General features: G+C 52.0%; 7 protein-coding genes across 7 annotated transcripts; 2 read left to right on the top strand and 5 right to left on the bottom strand.

The window, feature by feature from the left end:
• Positions 1-139: 139 nt before the first annotated feature.
• Positions 140-1,789, bottom strand: J4E86_006343 (uncharacterized protein; the record flags this gene model as incomplete). Its single annotated transcript, XM_051446872.1, has 1 exon — positions 140-1,789. The coding sequence occupies one exon, from the start codon at positions 1,787-1,789 to the stop codon at positions 140-142; it is 1,650 nt and encodes a 549-aa protein (XP_051302447.1).
• A 3,630-nt stretch (positions 1,790-5,419) lies between these two features.
• On the top strand, positions 5,420-6,605 carry J4E86_006342 (uncharacterized protein; the record flags this gene model as incomplete). The annotated part of the gene is made up of 2 exons (XM_051446871.1): positions 5,420-5,570; positions 5,653-6,605. The coding sequence occupies 2 exons, from the start codon at positions 5,420-5,422 to the stop codon at positions 6,603-6,605; spliced, it is 1,104 nt and encodes a 367-aa protein (XP_051302446.1).
• A 230-nt stretch (positions 6,606-6,835) lies between these two features.
• J4E86_006341 (uncharacterized protein) lies at positions 6,836-7,651 on the bottom strand (the record flags this gene model as incomplete). The annotated part of the gene is made up of 2 exons (XM_051446870.1): positions 6,836-7,390; positions 7,442-7,651. 2 exons carry the CDS (start codon positions 7,649-7,651, stop codon positions 6,836-6,838), a joined length of 765 nt encoding a protein of 254 aa, XP_051302445.1.
• A 519-nt stretch (positions 7,652-8,170) lies between these two features.
• On the bottom strand, positions 8,171-8,907 carry J4E86_006340 (uncharacterized protein; the record flags this gene model as incomplete). Its single annotated transcript, XM_051446869.1, has 2 exons — positions 8,171-8,686; positions 8,743-8,907. The coding sequence occupies 2 exons, from the start codon at positions 8,905-8,907 to the stop codon at positions 8,171-8,173; spliced, it is 681 nt and encodes a 226-aa protein (XP_051302444.1).
• Positions 8,908-9,284: 377 nt separating this feature from the next.
• J4E86_006339 (uncharacterized protein) lies at positions 9,285-9,803 on the bottom strand (the record flags this gene model as incomplete). The annotated part of the gene is made up of 2 exons (XM_051446868.1): positions 9,285-9,290; positions 9,387-9,803. The coding sequence occupies 2 exons, from the start codon at positions 9,801-9,803 to the stop codon at positions 9,285-9,287; spliced, it is 423 nt and encodes a 140-aa protein (XP_051302443.1).
• A 797-nt stretch (positions 9,804-10,600) lies between these two features.
• Positions 10,601-11,752, bottom strand: J4E86_006338 (uncharacterized protein; the record flags this gene model as incomplete). Its single annotated transcript, XM_051446867.1, has 1 exon — positions 10,601-11,752. One exon carries the CDS (start codon positions 11,750-11,752, stop codon positions 10,601-10,603), a length of 1,152 nt encoding a protein of 383 aa, XP_051302442.1.
• A 1,369-nt stretch (positions 11,753-13,121) lies between these two features.
• Positions 13,122-14,065, top strand: J4E86_006337 (uncharacterized protein; the record flags this gene model as incomplete). The annotated part of the gene is made up of 5 exons (XM_051446866.1): positions 13,122-13,175; positions 13,232-13,585; positions 13,640-13,726; positions 13,776-13,866; positions 13,917-14,065. 5 exons carry the CDS (start codon positions 13,122-13,124, stop codon positions 14,063-14,065), a joined length of 735 nt encoding a protein of 244 aa, XP_051302441.1.
• Positions 14,066-14,469: the final 404 nt, after the last annotated feature.

The raw sequence follows: 14,469 nt of genomic DNA, 5'->3' as shown, positions 1-14,469 counted from the left end.
CTGCGCCGTCTGATGCGCACTTATATAATAGCATAAAATTACAAAGGCCATACTCAGTACACTTAGGTCACTGCCTCTTCATATATCCGACAAGCGGTCGCTGTGCTAAGCGACTTGATGTCTCTCCGGAAGCTACCACTCACTCTGCCTCTTCCTCGTCGCTATAGTTCTCGTCAACCACGATCTGACGAGTAGCATATGTCTCTTCAACAATCGTAGTCTGCTCAACTGCAGTCTGTTCGACGAGACGACCTTGGCCAGCCTCAGCTGCGGACTCTTCGAGCGCGGCGGAGACCATCTGACCTTCGGCGTCGTCGTAATCTTCCTCCCTCTTCTCATCAGATTGCTCAGCATCATCGTCTTCAAACATGACTGATGAGGAATCCTCATCATCACCGTCATCATCGTAGGCGCCGGCCAGGACTAGGAGATCCTCTTCGTCCTCGTCAAGCGCGGGCTGCTCAGCATATGGAGGAAACTTTTCGGTCTTCGACTTCTTGGCAGACCGCTCTTGATCTCCAGAGTCTTCCGAACCACGGCGCTTGCGTACCAGAGGGCTACCGAACCCATCTTCACTTTCCGATTCCTCCACGGCAGCCTGCGACTTCTTTTTGTTCGACGACTTCTTCTTGGTTGGCTTCTTAGGCTTACCGCCCTCGTCGTCGCCATCGTTACCATCGTGGGCGTTGTCGTACTCCTTTAGTAGAGCTTTGTCTGGCTTCCCAAATGCGGCTACCAAGCGCCCTGACACTTCGAGTGCCTTGGCTGCAGGGGAAGGGTCGCCGCGCCATCTCACATTGAATGGGTCTTCGCCACGGTCGTAGCATGGTTTGTATGATGTGTACTGGTAGCGAGTGCTCTCTACTGTCCGACCATCAGAGAGTTCTCCGAAAGGCGTGGCTTCCCTGAAGTCCTTGTCCTTGAAGCGATCGTTATGAAGCTCAGTCAACTCCCAAGTGGATGCGTCTGGATTGTCCCGCATGAGGGAAGCCAGATACTCTCGCTCGATTTCCGACCACGGTGGATCAATCGTTACGCGATCAATACCCTGGTAACGGCGGTCGTTAAGAGCCTTGACGGTTTGCTTGTCGTTCCAGTCTTTTGGTACCTTGTTGTAACAGTAGATGACCGGCTCTCTCTTGTGGGATGTGGGTTCGTTCTTGTCTTTCAGCCGCATGTCCATGAGCGGGATGGCAAGCAAGTCTTCTTGGTTCTTATCCTGAGGGAGCTGATCAACGTTGTCCGGCTCAACCTGGAAATTGTGCTTGGTGTCGCGCGAACCGCGCTTGTATCGGAAGCCACGATTCTCCCACATGGGAGGCTCAGTCTGACCCATGCTCTCGCGGGCGGAAGGCTGTTTGGGACTGGGCCGAGGATCACCTGGCACAGGCTTTGCACCCCAGAACTTACTCCATTGGTCCTGCGGAGGAATGACTATACTGTGTGTGTAGGAATCGAAGCCTTCTCCGACGGGCGGCTTCTTTTCCTTGGCCTTTGGATTCGTGGCGGCAGGTTTCTTGGGTGTTGCGGTCTTTTTGGGCTTCTTCGGGGTAGCGGCTTTTGCGCCCTTCCTGGGTTTCGGGGTAGGAGCGGCCTCTTCTGATTCTGACTCGTCCTCATCTGTGGGCCCTCCTTCATGCTCTTCGACGGGCGCTGCAGCATCAGAGGCACTGGATTCGTCGTTCGCACTCGCAGACGCGGCTTCAAAACTAACAGCCTTCTTCACTTTCCTCGGCGTTTTGGGAGTCACACTCTGCCCGAGCTTCGAATCGGCGGGCTGCTTTGACATGTCGGGATGAGTCAGTTGCGTATCGGTGTATTGGATCGAGCCAGGTGGTGGAGTAGTTGTATCGAAAGCACAGATAGGTTTCAAGAGCAATTGGATGGGGTCGCGTGTAGAGTTGTTGAGTCGGGTGGCAGAGGAGGGAGCGAAAACCTTGCTTTGCGGGGTGGGAATGGCGCACTGGTAGAGAGTTGACGCGCGTCTGGATTGGGAAGACATAATTGCAGTGGGAGATGGGGCGCAATAAGTAGGAGGACGGGGCGCGACCATTGTAAGGCTACGCGTGAAAGGTCGTTCTGGGGCGTGAGGAGGGCGCTTTGACATCTAGATCGCACAGTGTAGAAATACATCTTGCGCGTTTGGTGTCCTTTGAAAGTGAACGAAAGTTGTGCGCGGGTCAACAAAGCCAGCAACAGTGTAAGCAAGCCCACCCGACAATGTCCCAGGCGGACAAAGGTAGAAGGGTGCGACAATATTCTCCTCGCTCGCGCTCAACTGGGTGCTTCTATCGACGTCTTTCGAATGATCTGGCCATCTTAGTAGCTTTTCTTCACTATGCGGATAGTGTTCAAGTAATTTGCGCGCAAGAAACCTTCTCAGCCAAGTACATGTGACTGACCTAAGAGCGCCTGACGCACAATGCCACATAGCGACGTGACCATGTGAAAGCTCATCGCTTGGCGGTGCCTGCGATATCGCATTGCTAAGGCAACGCGAGGAAATGATCCCGCTCCGCTGTTGCACGAGGTGAATGCTGCGCACATCTCCCGCGACGTGGGGCTTTCGATGTACCACAACCAGTCGGTTCGGTTTATCGTTAAGAGTATTGAAGCCGGGCAGTAGATTCATTGTGTGGATCAATGAACTATATCGCAAAAACTTGGCTCGTGGATCCTGTGATCTCGCTTTCTGCTTCCTCACGCAAGTGACCATCCTCGAACTTTACCTACGTCTCGCAGCGAAGCATTGATGCGCGGCGCCATACCTTTGGCTCAGGACTGACGTATGAATGAAGAGTTAGTAAGGCACGAAAATGGCCGTACGATAACGGAAGTGTATATGCTACTGCCGTGCAGGACATAAGGTCGGGTGATGGCAGCTTGGAAAAACGTGAAAGTGTGAAAATGGAGGAACTTTGCATAACCGCAGATTTTTGATTGTCTAATTCGTAGCAGCGCACGCGATTGAACGGCTTGGTCTAAATGAGAAAGCTGTAGTCGGCAAATGTGGCGACAGAGAATGCGGTGGACAGGAAAGGGGACTGGACGTCGGGAGGTTTGCCAATCGATAAGATTGTCCTAGCGCCTTGGCATACGTAATGACAGCTAACTCACGATCAAGACTGCTGCGAGCCTCAGCTAGTTCAATCACTTTGATGTTGAGGTGTAGTAAAAGCCTTCACACTGATTGAGTATTTCGCGGGCTTTGCGTACATTGCGTTCACCACTATTCCACCGAACCTGATTACTACTGGACGCTCACGGCGATCGGCGGAGTTACCTGATGCCGATGCGCTCACATAGCACGTCACGATCATCACGTCTTCATGGGCCGAAAGGCGCAATACGCTCACTCGAGCAGCGGATTATAGCATTCAACTAGAACGGTAAGCGATCTTGCGTCGCGGAATTCATAGTGAACGGTAAACTGATTGCGACAGCGTACCAAGAGGTATCAAAAGATGCCGACTAGATTGAAATTGGAATGGTAATTAGACATTATAACACTGAACGCATCCAATCAACATTGATGCATCCTAAACGGTGCGTACACTAATAGAAATCATCATCCCAATTCAAAGTTCTCAGATTCCACTTCAGGCCATGTTGAACTCTCCGAATGGCGTGGCGACTAGCCAGGCCCATGCTGGACACAAGAGCAGAGCGGGATGTATCAGGACCAGCCCGACACTCGACTATCACTCCTTGATAGCCAATAAGGAGAGTGTCTGCATTGAAGCAGGTATGTCAATCGTGACGAGACAGATCGACTGTGTCAACGTCATTGGCCTTTCTCTCAACCAACCGCTCTTGCACGCGGGCCTCGGGTTCCCGAGCCGCGATCGATATCGACACTGCGGGACAGCCGACTAGCGGCGGTGGCTGGCGGGTTCAATGGTCCATGTCATAACACGGGTCGCGGGTTGGCGGCAGCTCGGTGTGCAATCTAAGCATCTGCCTTTGAGTTGAGGCTTGCCGGGCTGAGCGCATTCATAATGCGATTCCGTGTAGTTGATGCTGCCTGTCGATGTTTGTTCGATCCGGGAATGAGATTGTGGCCATAGCGCATGGCTTTGAAAAGCGGCCCGGGTCGATGGGGACAGCGACTAGTGCGTGCGACTATGCGAACGCTTGTACCTGCATGACGATATCATGTTTTGTTTTCAGAGACTGGCGTCGCTCGCACGGCTGCTGCTGCGTTGGGAGAAACTGGAGAAGCGTCGGTACAATGTCCTCACTCTGCCGAATAGAGTTGAGTCGCTTGGTAGTCCATCGTCAGGAAATGGGGATGGGATTTCGGGTGTAGCTCGCTCGCGATGCTGGAGATGCTCTTCGTCCATGCGCAAAAGGTCCGCTTCGAACTGCTCCATCACCGTGAGGGCTGGCGCAAATTCGGGGCTCAGAAAGTTCTGGAGTGGCGGAGGGACGGCCTCCTGGCTCGCAGAATAGAGTAGCTGGGGCCTCATGTTGTTGAAGGGGTGAAGATGTCGAGGAGGTTGAGGTTGTTGATGCGATGTGTTGCTATGGATGAGATGATGGCCTACTTTCCAGAGGGTCGCGTCGCGTTTATATCACAGTATCGCATGTCGTCATGCTCTCTTCCCATCCCACACGCGCTAAGTCGCGTGGCAGCTCCAATATCGTACATGAACCCCACGAGCCGTGCGCAGTTTCAATACAATAATAAAATAAGACGTTCCGGAACGATCGCATGTCATTTTCCCCGATCGCATGTTATTTTCCGATGTAGTGGTCACCAGCATCGTCATGGCCTTGTTCCAGACGGTACCCCTGAGACTTCCCGCTTTCCGGGGTCGATCGATCGTAGCGCGTCATCAGGGATGCTGCATCATCTGGCAAGATCCAGGTTTCACCCTAGCAGACAGCACCGTGCTCGATGTGCAAGAATTGAAGATTGAAGTTGTCGGTGGCCTCTTCCATGCGCTCCTGAATCTCGTGAGAAATGTCTTGGTGTTGTAGGCTGGCATCGGCTCGCGCTTTCCGACAACACCCTGCCTACCTCGGCTCATCGGGCGAAGACGGCCAATGCGGTGTCGCTCCTCACGAACACCTCGATGACCAGCCGTGAGCACCCTATCGTCATCGCAACGACACATAGAAATAATGCCCATCCCCACACCTTTCGGCGGTTTTCTGCCCGCTGCTCGAGATCCACCATCTGCATTTCTTGCAGCTTACATAGCAAATCCAGGCCTTAAGTAGACGATACTGCCCGGGATGCCCACCCCACCCTTCTCCCAAGACCGCCGAGACTGGCTGAGCGAAATTTCTGGACTGTTTTCCCAGCGCAAAACCAAGGACGTTAAGAACACGACATCTACGTCAACTGTGAACCTTAGATTTGGCAACCCAAAAGCTTTCGACTCTGTTTCAACTTTCAGTTCGAGATCTCGAGATGACGCCTCCACAAAAGATCAAGCAATGGCTCACGGGCCAGGACGGGCTCGATAAGCTCAGGATGGGCGAGGCGGATTGCCCGGCTCCTGGCGAAGACGAGGTGTTGGTTGAAGTCCATTCCGTGAGTCTGAACTACAGGGATACCGAAGGTACGTACAGTGGGATGTGGTCACACCTACTTTTGTGGCAGGGTCCAGACGGCCATTTGAACAACGCTAAATACGTGGACAGTCGCCATGGGCCTCTACAACCACCACAAGTCCGTAGAACATCCCCCCGCTATTGTCCCATGTAGCGACATGTGCGGTGTAGTTGTTGCGGTTGGTCCGGTTTCCAACAACACTTCAGACCCCTACAAGAACCCAGCTTTCCAGCTTAAGGAAGGCGACCGGGTCATCAGTACATTTGCGCCGAAGCATCTCAGCGGTCAAATCAAGGCCTCAGACATCGCGGGTGGCTTAGGCGGACCTGCGCCTGGAGTGTTGACGCAATACCGTGTCTTCCCCACGTATGGCGTTGTCAAAATACCAGATTATCTATCCGATGACGAAGCGGCTTGCTTGCCAATCGCAGCTGTAACCGCCTGGATGAGCTTGAACTGCATGCGACCAAATGGCGAGATCATCGGACCGGGTGAAAAGGTCCTGTGTCAGGGCACTGGCGGTGTAAGCATCTCTGCAGCCCAGATTGCATCCGCAGCAGGCGCAGATGCCATCGTCACATCTTCCTCCGATGAGAAGCTCCAGCGCGCATCCAAGCTTGGCGCAAAGACAACCATCAACTACCGCAACACTCCCGACTGGGAGAACGCAGTCCTTTCTGCTACCTCCGACGAAGGCGCTGACATCATCATCGAAGTCGGCGGTGCGCAAACGCTCCGCAAGTCATTCGAGTGCGTACGCTTTGGTGGTCTGATATCCTGCATTGGCTACCTATCCGGCAAGCAAGACGAGGCTGGCGACAGGACAAACACGAACTTGCTGTGCCTGAAGAGGAATGTCACACTCAAGGGCATTGTAAACGGTCCTAGGACTGAGCTCGAGAGAATGCTCAAGTTCTACGACGAGAAGAAGATCAAGCCAGTGGTCGACCGCGTTTGGAAGTTCGAAGAGGCGGATCAAGCGATCAAGTACCTTTTCAGCGGAGGTCACTTTGGAAAGGTTGTCATCAAGGTGAAGGAGTAGACGGTATCATAGGTGCGTAGTGCATCAAAATACACCATGATCAAACATCCAACATTTTGTCACATCACCCAGTCCGTCCAATGTCATTGTGCATCGTCTTGAAGTCTCATGGAAAGTTATTCTAATTGCGCAGCATTGTTTTCTACTTGAAAGCTAGTAGTCGCAGCTTGTATGATAATGTGAACAAAGATCGCTCATTGTCTGTAGTTTGCTCACCGCCACATCTCGAACTAAGCCGAAGACTGAGCGCGCCGCTCAGCATCAACGCTCGCACCCCACTTGCGGAAAGCGTTAGTGAAACGTTGAGTCTCCTCGATGGCCTCCTCGTACTCGTCAGCAACAACAAGTCCCTCATACCACGACCGCTCAGTCTCGGCCAGTACAAGACGCCACTCCTTGCCCTCCGCCAGCGCCCAAGCCAGACCATGAACACCCAGGCGTAGTAACCACAAAGCAGCAGAGATCTTGAACCCCCACAACTCGTAGTTCTCTCGGTCCGCCGTAGGCCAGTTCTCTTCGTGGTCCATTACAGCTTCAATGACGCTGTAGAGACCTTCCTGGAAATGAAAGGGGAGGCGGTGCAGACAATGCATGATGTTGCTGATGTTATCCTGGAAGGGTTTGCTGTCGTTGGACCACTCCCAGGCGAAGTTGGCAAGAGTCTCAAGACCAGCGATGAGGGATAGGCAAGCATCGCATTTGAATGTGCTACTGCAAGTATTACGGCATTCGGCGGGGCGGAGGTGGTACCGGCAGGTCTCGACGGCGGTGACGTGCTTTTCGCCCTGTATCATGTCAGTTGGAAGGCTTCAATGTCCAAGAAGAGCAGTCCTGACCTTCTCGAATAGACTGCCTTCAGTCCGGGTGATCTTGATGATCTCGGTCCAGACATCTTTCGCAGCAGTAGGGGATGGTGCGGATGCCTCTGGGTAATCGCCAGGGGATACGAGGACGAAGTCGTCCGTGTCTTCAATGTCGTCGGCAATGTTTATGGGGCTCTTGCTACTGACACTATCGGCAGTCTCTGCAATCTTGGAAGCAGGCATGTTCGTCGCGAGTGTGAATTGTCGGGTACTATACTTTATAAAGAAGTTGTGGTGGGTTTCAAATCAGCGAAGTTGTGAGTCTGACAATCTATATAGCACAAGAGGAGGAGAATTCAGCTAGGGAGTGTCATTCAACAAGTGGGTCTGGAAGAGGTCCATGGACTGAGAGCTTTCTTCCAGAAGGAGAAGGGTGCGGTGAATGTCTGCATCGCACTCTCTCGCAATGCGCAATTGACCAGATCAGGGACTCATTTGTACAGACATTCAGGCTTCAGCGGAAGAACGCCATCAAGCGTACTCGAAGAATATATGCTTGGGGATATCCTTGTTGGCTACAAACTATAGTAACTATTTGTACGCAAGCTGACTTCCAAACAAAGGTAAAACTCGATCCTACACGCTTCCCCGACTGAGGGAAACATTAAGACCAAATATCAAACATGACCAGAGCCGAGACGCACATGTTTGCCCTGGTTTGGAAGTCCCATCGACCCTTCAGTCATCGTCTTCAGTTCGACCCTACTTAGCAAACATCCCAGCAGCGCCCCTCCCCCACATCGTCACCTCCGCAGCAACCCGCCTCAACTCCATCTTCTTCTCTTCATACTCCGACTTACTCTCATGCACCACAATCCACGCCTCCTCCGCAGCCAGCAAAATCTGCATCTCGCTTCTCCCCTCCACCCTCCCCAGCATAAGTCCCTCGGGCCCAAGCTTCAACGCCCAAATCACCACCGAGATCTCAAACTCCTCGTCGCGGACGACTTGGCGCTCTAGTTCCATCCAGTCGTCTGTATCGAGTATGATGGAAAGAACGATGGACAGACTGAGCTGGTGTTGCGGCTCTAGCATGTGCAAGTATTCCGCGACAAAAGAAGGTTTAGTAGGATTGTCGGAGAAGATCTCGGAGCAGATACGTAGGGTGTCGAGTCCATCAATGATTGCATTCGATGTTAAGCTAGGATAGGGTCTGGATTTTGTTTCGATGGCGAGGATTTTGGCGTAGTAGGCGATGATGTCTTGTGCGCTTTTGTCCTACACGGAAGCGTTAGTATGTATGATTGAGCTTTGACGGGCGCTTGTATGCTTACTTCGATGGTTTTGGCAGTCTCGTCACGAACGAACACGTAGCTGCCATCAGGGTGCCGAGGCAGAGTATCGTTGGGGAGGGCGACGACTTTCTTTCCGTCGACGAGCTGGGTGAAGTCTTCTTGGCTGTTGTCGTCGTTCATGTGAGGTTTCTCTGGGTTCGGCATGATGGTTAATTTCGTGGCGAGAAGACTGTAGACAGTGTCTGTATCTGTGGAGTTGAGTTACTATGGGAGTAGAGAGCCCAGTGGTCTTCCTAGGCCGGCCATCACTTTGGTACATGACAGGAAGTAGGTCAGTGCATGGGGCGCGATTCAATGCCAAGATGATGCGATGTGCAGTATATTATTGAGCTTTCTCTTCCGTGAACTACCCTTTTGGACTATGATGTTAACTTGTACCCACGTCCGTGCTCTCCACTGTAGGAAGCCAGCGAGAAACAATGCATACTATACTACGCCCCTCTCATACCTCTCGCTCCGCTCGAACTCGTTTATCTGCTATTCGTCTTCCATGCCGGGCTTTCTCCGCCACGAATCTCTACTTAATCCTGCAAAACTAGTCCCGTAGCTCGTGCGTAAGAGTAGTGTCAACACAGTCTGTTCTCATCAGCAACTCGATGCGTGGTTATCGAATTTTGGCTTACCTTCACGATATTGGGCAGGTCTTCCCCGTTATCTTTCCCACCACTGCCTTCAACATTGGAGGTATTCTTCTCCGCCGTTTCTTTGACAAATCCCTTCCTGACGCCACCATTCTGGTCTTCCATCTTCTTAGCGTCACTCTTAGAGTTTACATCGCCCTCCTCTTCACGCTCGGATAGCTCACAGTCCGAACTCGAGCCTTCGGCGACAGAAGATTCGACGTCGGTGTAGGAATGGTAGTCGGCTTCTACAAACACGTAGCTGTCTTCCATTTCTTGATCCTCGGCGAGTTCTTCGTCCACGGTGACATGGTCATCGGTGTCGAGGGCGAATTCACACAGTCCTTCACTGGGCTTGGTTATAGTGCTCTCTTTGGCACGATTGTCGTTGCTAGCGGCATGATGCTCGGTTGAAGACATGGCTTAGAGCGTAAATTGAAGGAAAGCCTGGTCTGTTGGCGATCGCGGTGTGGTCTTGTGTCCCCGCAAGTTGGGTGACTGCGCTGCTGTTGAGTGACAGTGTGAACACTTCAATGCTAGAGTAGCTGCGTATATATGCGCCGTGAGGGCTCTATACCTGATCGCGCCACTAAGGCAACGTTCATTCTTCTTTCACCATTGTCAGTAAGAAAGGCTGCGATCCGCATGGAAGCGACTCAAGCTTCATTATATGTACATTCAATTGGCAGTTGCTTGTCCTTTGAAGGCAAATAGAGCCCGAGTGAAGCAAGCGGGCGTTCTAGAAATGGCAAATATGGCGAGCCGCTCACGACCTCTGCATTGCCAGTGATACCAGAATAATATGACGATCGTATGAATGGGAGAGGTGAGGAGACCAAGAGATCAAGGATTCACTCGCTGTAGTTAATGATGGCCAATGAAAAAGATCATTTGGCTTGGAGTTCACGAAACCTCAGTCGATTGCGACGTATGATGCTGAGAAAACCTGATTGTGATTGCTTCTTAACGATCATAACTTCGATGCTGCCCCTTCTTCGTATTCACTCAACTCTTTCTTATCGCAATCTCTGGGGCTTTCACCAAACTCCTTACCCTTGCGACATGACAGTTCTTCGGCGCTCTTCCACTTCCAGGCAGTATCTTTCTCTTCACCGTTACCCTTGCCGCTTAGTACGTTGCACATGTATGCGCCGGCGACGGGGAGGAATCTGAGGGGATAATTAGCATTACAACCTCGACACGGAGTCTAAGCCCACTTACTTGTACGAGTGGAAGCTGCCGCCAACGGCGAGGTACAAGTTGGCGAGCTTTTCATGAGGATGCCGACACATCAGCCAATCCTCGGTTGGTGTAACAGCGTCGTAGCAAATTCGCCATCGGTCTGGTTGTTTGCTGCGTGTCCATTCCGGCATGGCGTTGTGCATGATCTGCGCGCTTTCACGCTTCAGTCTCTCAGGGACGTCGTTCTGGTTCCTTCGAGATGGCATAGTAATTTTATGGCCAGAAGGGGTGGTAACCGTGTTGATGACTTCAGTTTTGATGTCATTAATCTTAAGCGTTCGGTTTGGCTGCGAGGGCGGGATAATGTCGACCTCTCCACCAATGACAATCACAGGTACTGTTTCATCGATCATGCTCTGTGTGTCTTGTTCGTTCAGTGTATAGTATGCAGAGACGCGTCCTACAGCGGTGATTTGGCGCTCGATACGGTCTTGCTCCTGGATCTTCAGAGCATCTTCGATCGGCGACATCAGAGAGCTGGTCCATGCTCCTGCTGCCAACACGATTTTGTCGGCTTTCAAAACTTGACCATCTCTCAGCTTTACACCAGCTAGACTACGTTGGTCGGCGCTCAATAATAACTCTTGCACGTCTCCAGTCACCCTCTTGACCCCAAGCTCTAGTGCAACCTTCGTGAAGCTTTGCGTTGCTTTTTCTGCGTCGCACCAGCCCGCTTCGCGATTGAAATAACCCTTTCCATATTCTTCACTCTTGATGCCTTTCGTTACAGCGTACTTGTCCAGCTCTTGTGGTTCTAGATCGCGCGTGTAGTCACCTCCTCTCTCAACAAACGTCTTCCTTATCGCATCGCCAAAAGTACCATTCTTTTTGTCTAGCACGACCCAACCGGTCTTGTGGAAATGACCTTGTACTGCTATGCTCCAGAACCAAAAATGAATAGCTTCATTGGCGAGATTGCAGTAAAGATGTGACTCGTAGTCGGTGCGGATAATGCGATTAGTGTCGATGGCTGCCGCTTGCTTTTGTTTTAGGGATGTATTGCTATCCCAACGGTCGACGATGGTAATCCGAGATGGATCTTTGTATTGTTTGCCCAAATGATAGGCAGTAGACGCGCCAAAGGTACCAGCGCCTATGATGAGTACTGTAGGCTCGCTGCTTGCCATATTGAACGAATAGTGATCAAAAGTCGTAAAGCTCTCAATGATGTCCAGGATAATGGTGAGGCTTCCTGGATGGTAGATGAGACTGCTTGCGCTAGTGCTGCGGGGTCTTTTGCGGATCCGATGCCCCAGCTTGCCCGAAAACGTGCATTGGCTCGCGCGATCGGGAAGGAACTCACGATGCCCAGGTACAACGCGTTCCGAACATGACATATCAACACAAAAGCGGGCGCGTGCGAATGAGCCCTATTCTGTCCAAAGTTGCGCTGCTTTGACAAGTGACATTCTGGAGCCCCGGTTGGGCTTTGGCAATGATCACAGTCGATGCGGGATGCGCGAAGCTTGCTTGGAGACCGGCGTTCGCGTCGCAACGTCACGAGTATTCAGTGTCGCGGCAGGTGCAAGGACGACCGTCGCGAACAAGGTTCACGCGTTGTACTTGAATGTCGCATCAATTGCATCGCCTCGAGAATGCATTTTAGTGGTTGAGACCAGCTTAAAGAGTACGTCGCGATGGCGTAGAGGCATGGTGGCACATCGGTCGTGGAAAGTCGCTAACTAAAGCTCGAGTGTCATCGCTCCTTCCGAATAATACAGCTCACTTCCAATACTCAACACCATCCATCACGCGCGTGCTTGTCAGTAGTAGCAGCGCACATCGCGCATACCAATGGCAGCAGTTCAACACAAACGGATTTGTTCTCTACATGTTCGACCCATTTGCTGCGGCAGTTTTATTTGATCGTGCTCCACGCTCTCCAACCAGTCTCTTACATGCATGGGCACCATTCACTCATCAATAGGTATTCATGACTCCCGAAAAGTCACTTCCGATAATACGCATGCGCTGCGATAACACGATAAGAGAGGAAGAGCTGGTGATGGCAAGAGACATGGAGTAAGCCAGGGGCTGACCGCAGAGCTGGACTAGCCGGTTGCATCATCGGCAACGTGTCGAAGATGTCAACTGTTTAGCCTGGAGGCCTTACTCGGTTTCAGTTCTGGATATTCACTACCGACGAAGGATTCACGGTCCTACACCTGTTCTTCCAATGTAGAAGCTGCTTGCGAGATGCATTTCCAGGAATGGTTAGCGCTGGCTGTCTCGGCTAACCTTCCGTGTCAGACTCGAAGTATCTTTGGATTCAAGTACGAACACAACGCAGAGCTATTGCGCAGCAGAAGACAAGACCCAAATTCAATATCACTGCTGGAACTGAACACAGAAAGCATCTGAGGAGCTTCAGTGAGACCAAGTTTTCACGCTTCAATCTCAGATTCGCCACTGCACGATAGCACTTTAGTGGCTCCTTCGGCAAGCCCCACCATCGAGCGTAGAATGCAGATTCAGCAACTCTCAACCAACACCACGATGTCTCCCAAGATCCATATCGTGCGCCATGCGCAAGGAGAACACAACGCGACCGTATGTCCCATATCATAAAGAAGAACCTCGGATCCAATAAGACTAACTGGCCGCAGCGCAATTACAGCATTCGCGATGCTGTGCTGACAGAAAAAGGCAAAGAACAATGTCGCACGCTTAGCTCGGCGTTCAAATATCATGAGGAAATAGACATAGTATTTGCGTCGCCGCTACGACGAACGATTCAAACTGCGTCACTGAGTTTTGGCCCTGTGCTCGCGCGGAAAGAGGTGCCGTTCGTGCTGTTGCCAGCCTTGCAAGAAGTCAGCAATATTGGATGTGATGTCGGAATTGCAGATACAGCAGATGACGTCCACGCATTCCTACCGAAGCTGTTCGCAGAGGGTGAGCTCGATTTTGACATCAGCAAAGTTGATGCATCAGCGGTGACAGCGGGCTGGAACTCCAAGGTTAGTCGATCTCCCGGTTTGACATCAGCATGCATGCTTACTAACGCCTCGCAGGAAGACTATTGGGCATACGAGAAGCGCGCCATCTCGAAGCGCGCTTCTGATCTCAGGAACTGGCTGTACCAAAGGCCCGAAGCGCAGGTAAAGCTGCCGTTAGTTTCCTCTTTACAGCGGTTTGCTAATGGAGCAGGTCCTGGTCGTCACTCATGGCGCATTTGCACACTTCCTCACCGAGGACTGGGAAGTCGAAGACCCCATGGTGGGCACAGCGTGGAAGAATTGTCGGTATATCTCTATATTTAGTCTGCAGTATGAGCTAACTCTACTATAGGTGAGCATCGCGTGTTTACCTTTACACCTGAGTCGACAGCGGAAGACGCCCACGTGGGTGAGACTTGGGAGAGCAGGCGAAGCAGAGGTGCCCAAGAAGTTGAGAAGGACCCGCATGTAGTGGATGAGTTTCTCAAGACGGCGGCGTAGTTGAGTAGTAGTGTACATAGTCCGCGGCCTCAGGTAGCTTCCGACAACGGCTGTCGCATGCCGTTCCGTCCGTTGTCCAAGAGCCGGAGGGTCCACGAATAGCCAATACCCGATGTGTTTACTGTAGTAACTTGCCCGAGTACATTTGCGCCCTTTGATCGACGGATTCTCCCTTCGCTCCCAATCTGGAGTACCACGGCTGTTCGGCAAGCGCGCCATGATGGCGCAACATCCCACGGTGCCCGGTGCCCCCTGAGGCTTTTGGGATCCTGGGGTAGACGGTAGCCGTGTCCAAGCAATCACATTCACCCCCCATATCATTGGGCGGCGCAAAGTTCGGCAATGCACTCCACAAAACCCTGGATCAAAGATAAGCCACGGTCACGCCGCGCCTGCTATGACCC

The sequence above is a fragment of the Alternaria arbusti genome (genome assembly GCF_024043155.1).
Source record: "Alternaria arbusti strain BMP 1465 chromosome Unknown scaffold_7, whole genome shotgun sequence".
In the NCBI taxonomy this organism is placed as follows: Eukaryota; Fungi; Ascomycota; class Dothideomycetes; order Pleosporales; family Pleosporaceae; genus Alternaria; species Alternaria arbusti.
The sequence above is the reverse complement of the archived record's forward strand: the minus strand, read 5'-3'. Positions and strand labels throughout refer to the sequence as shown.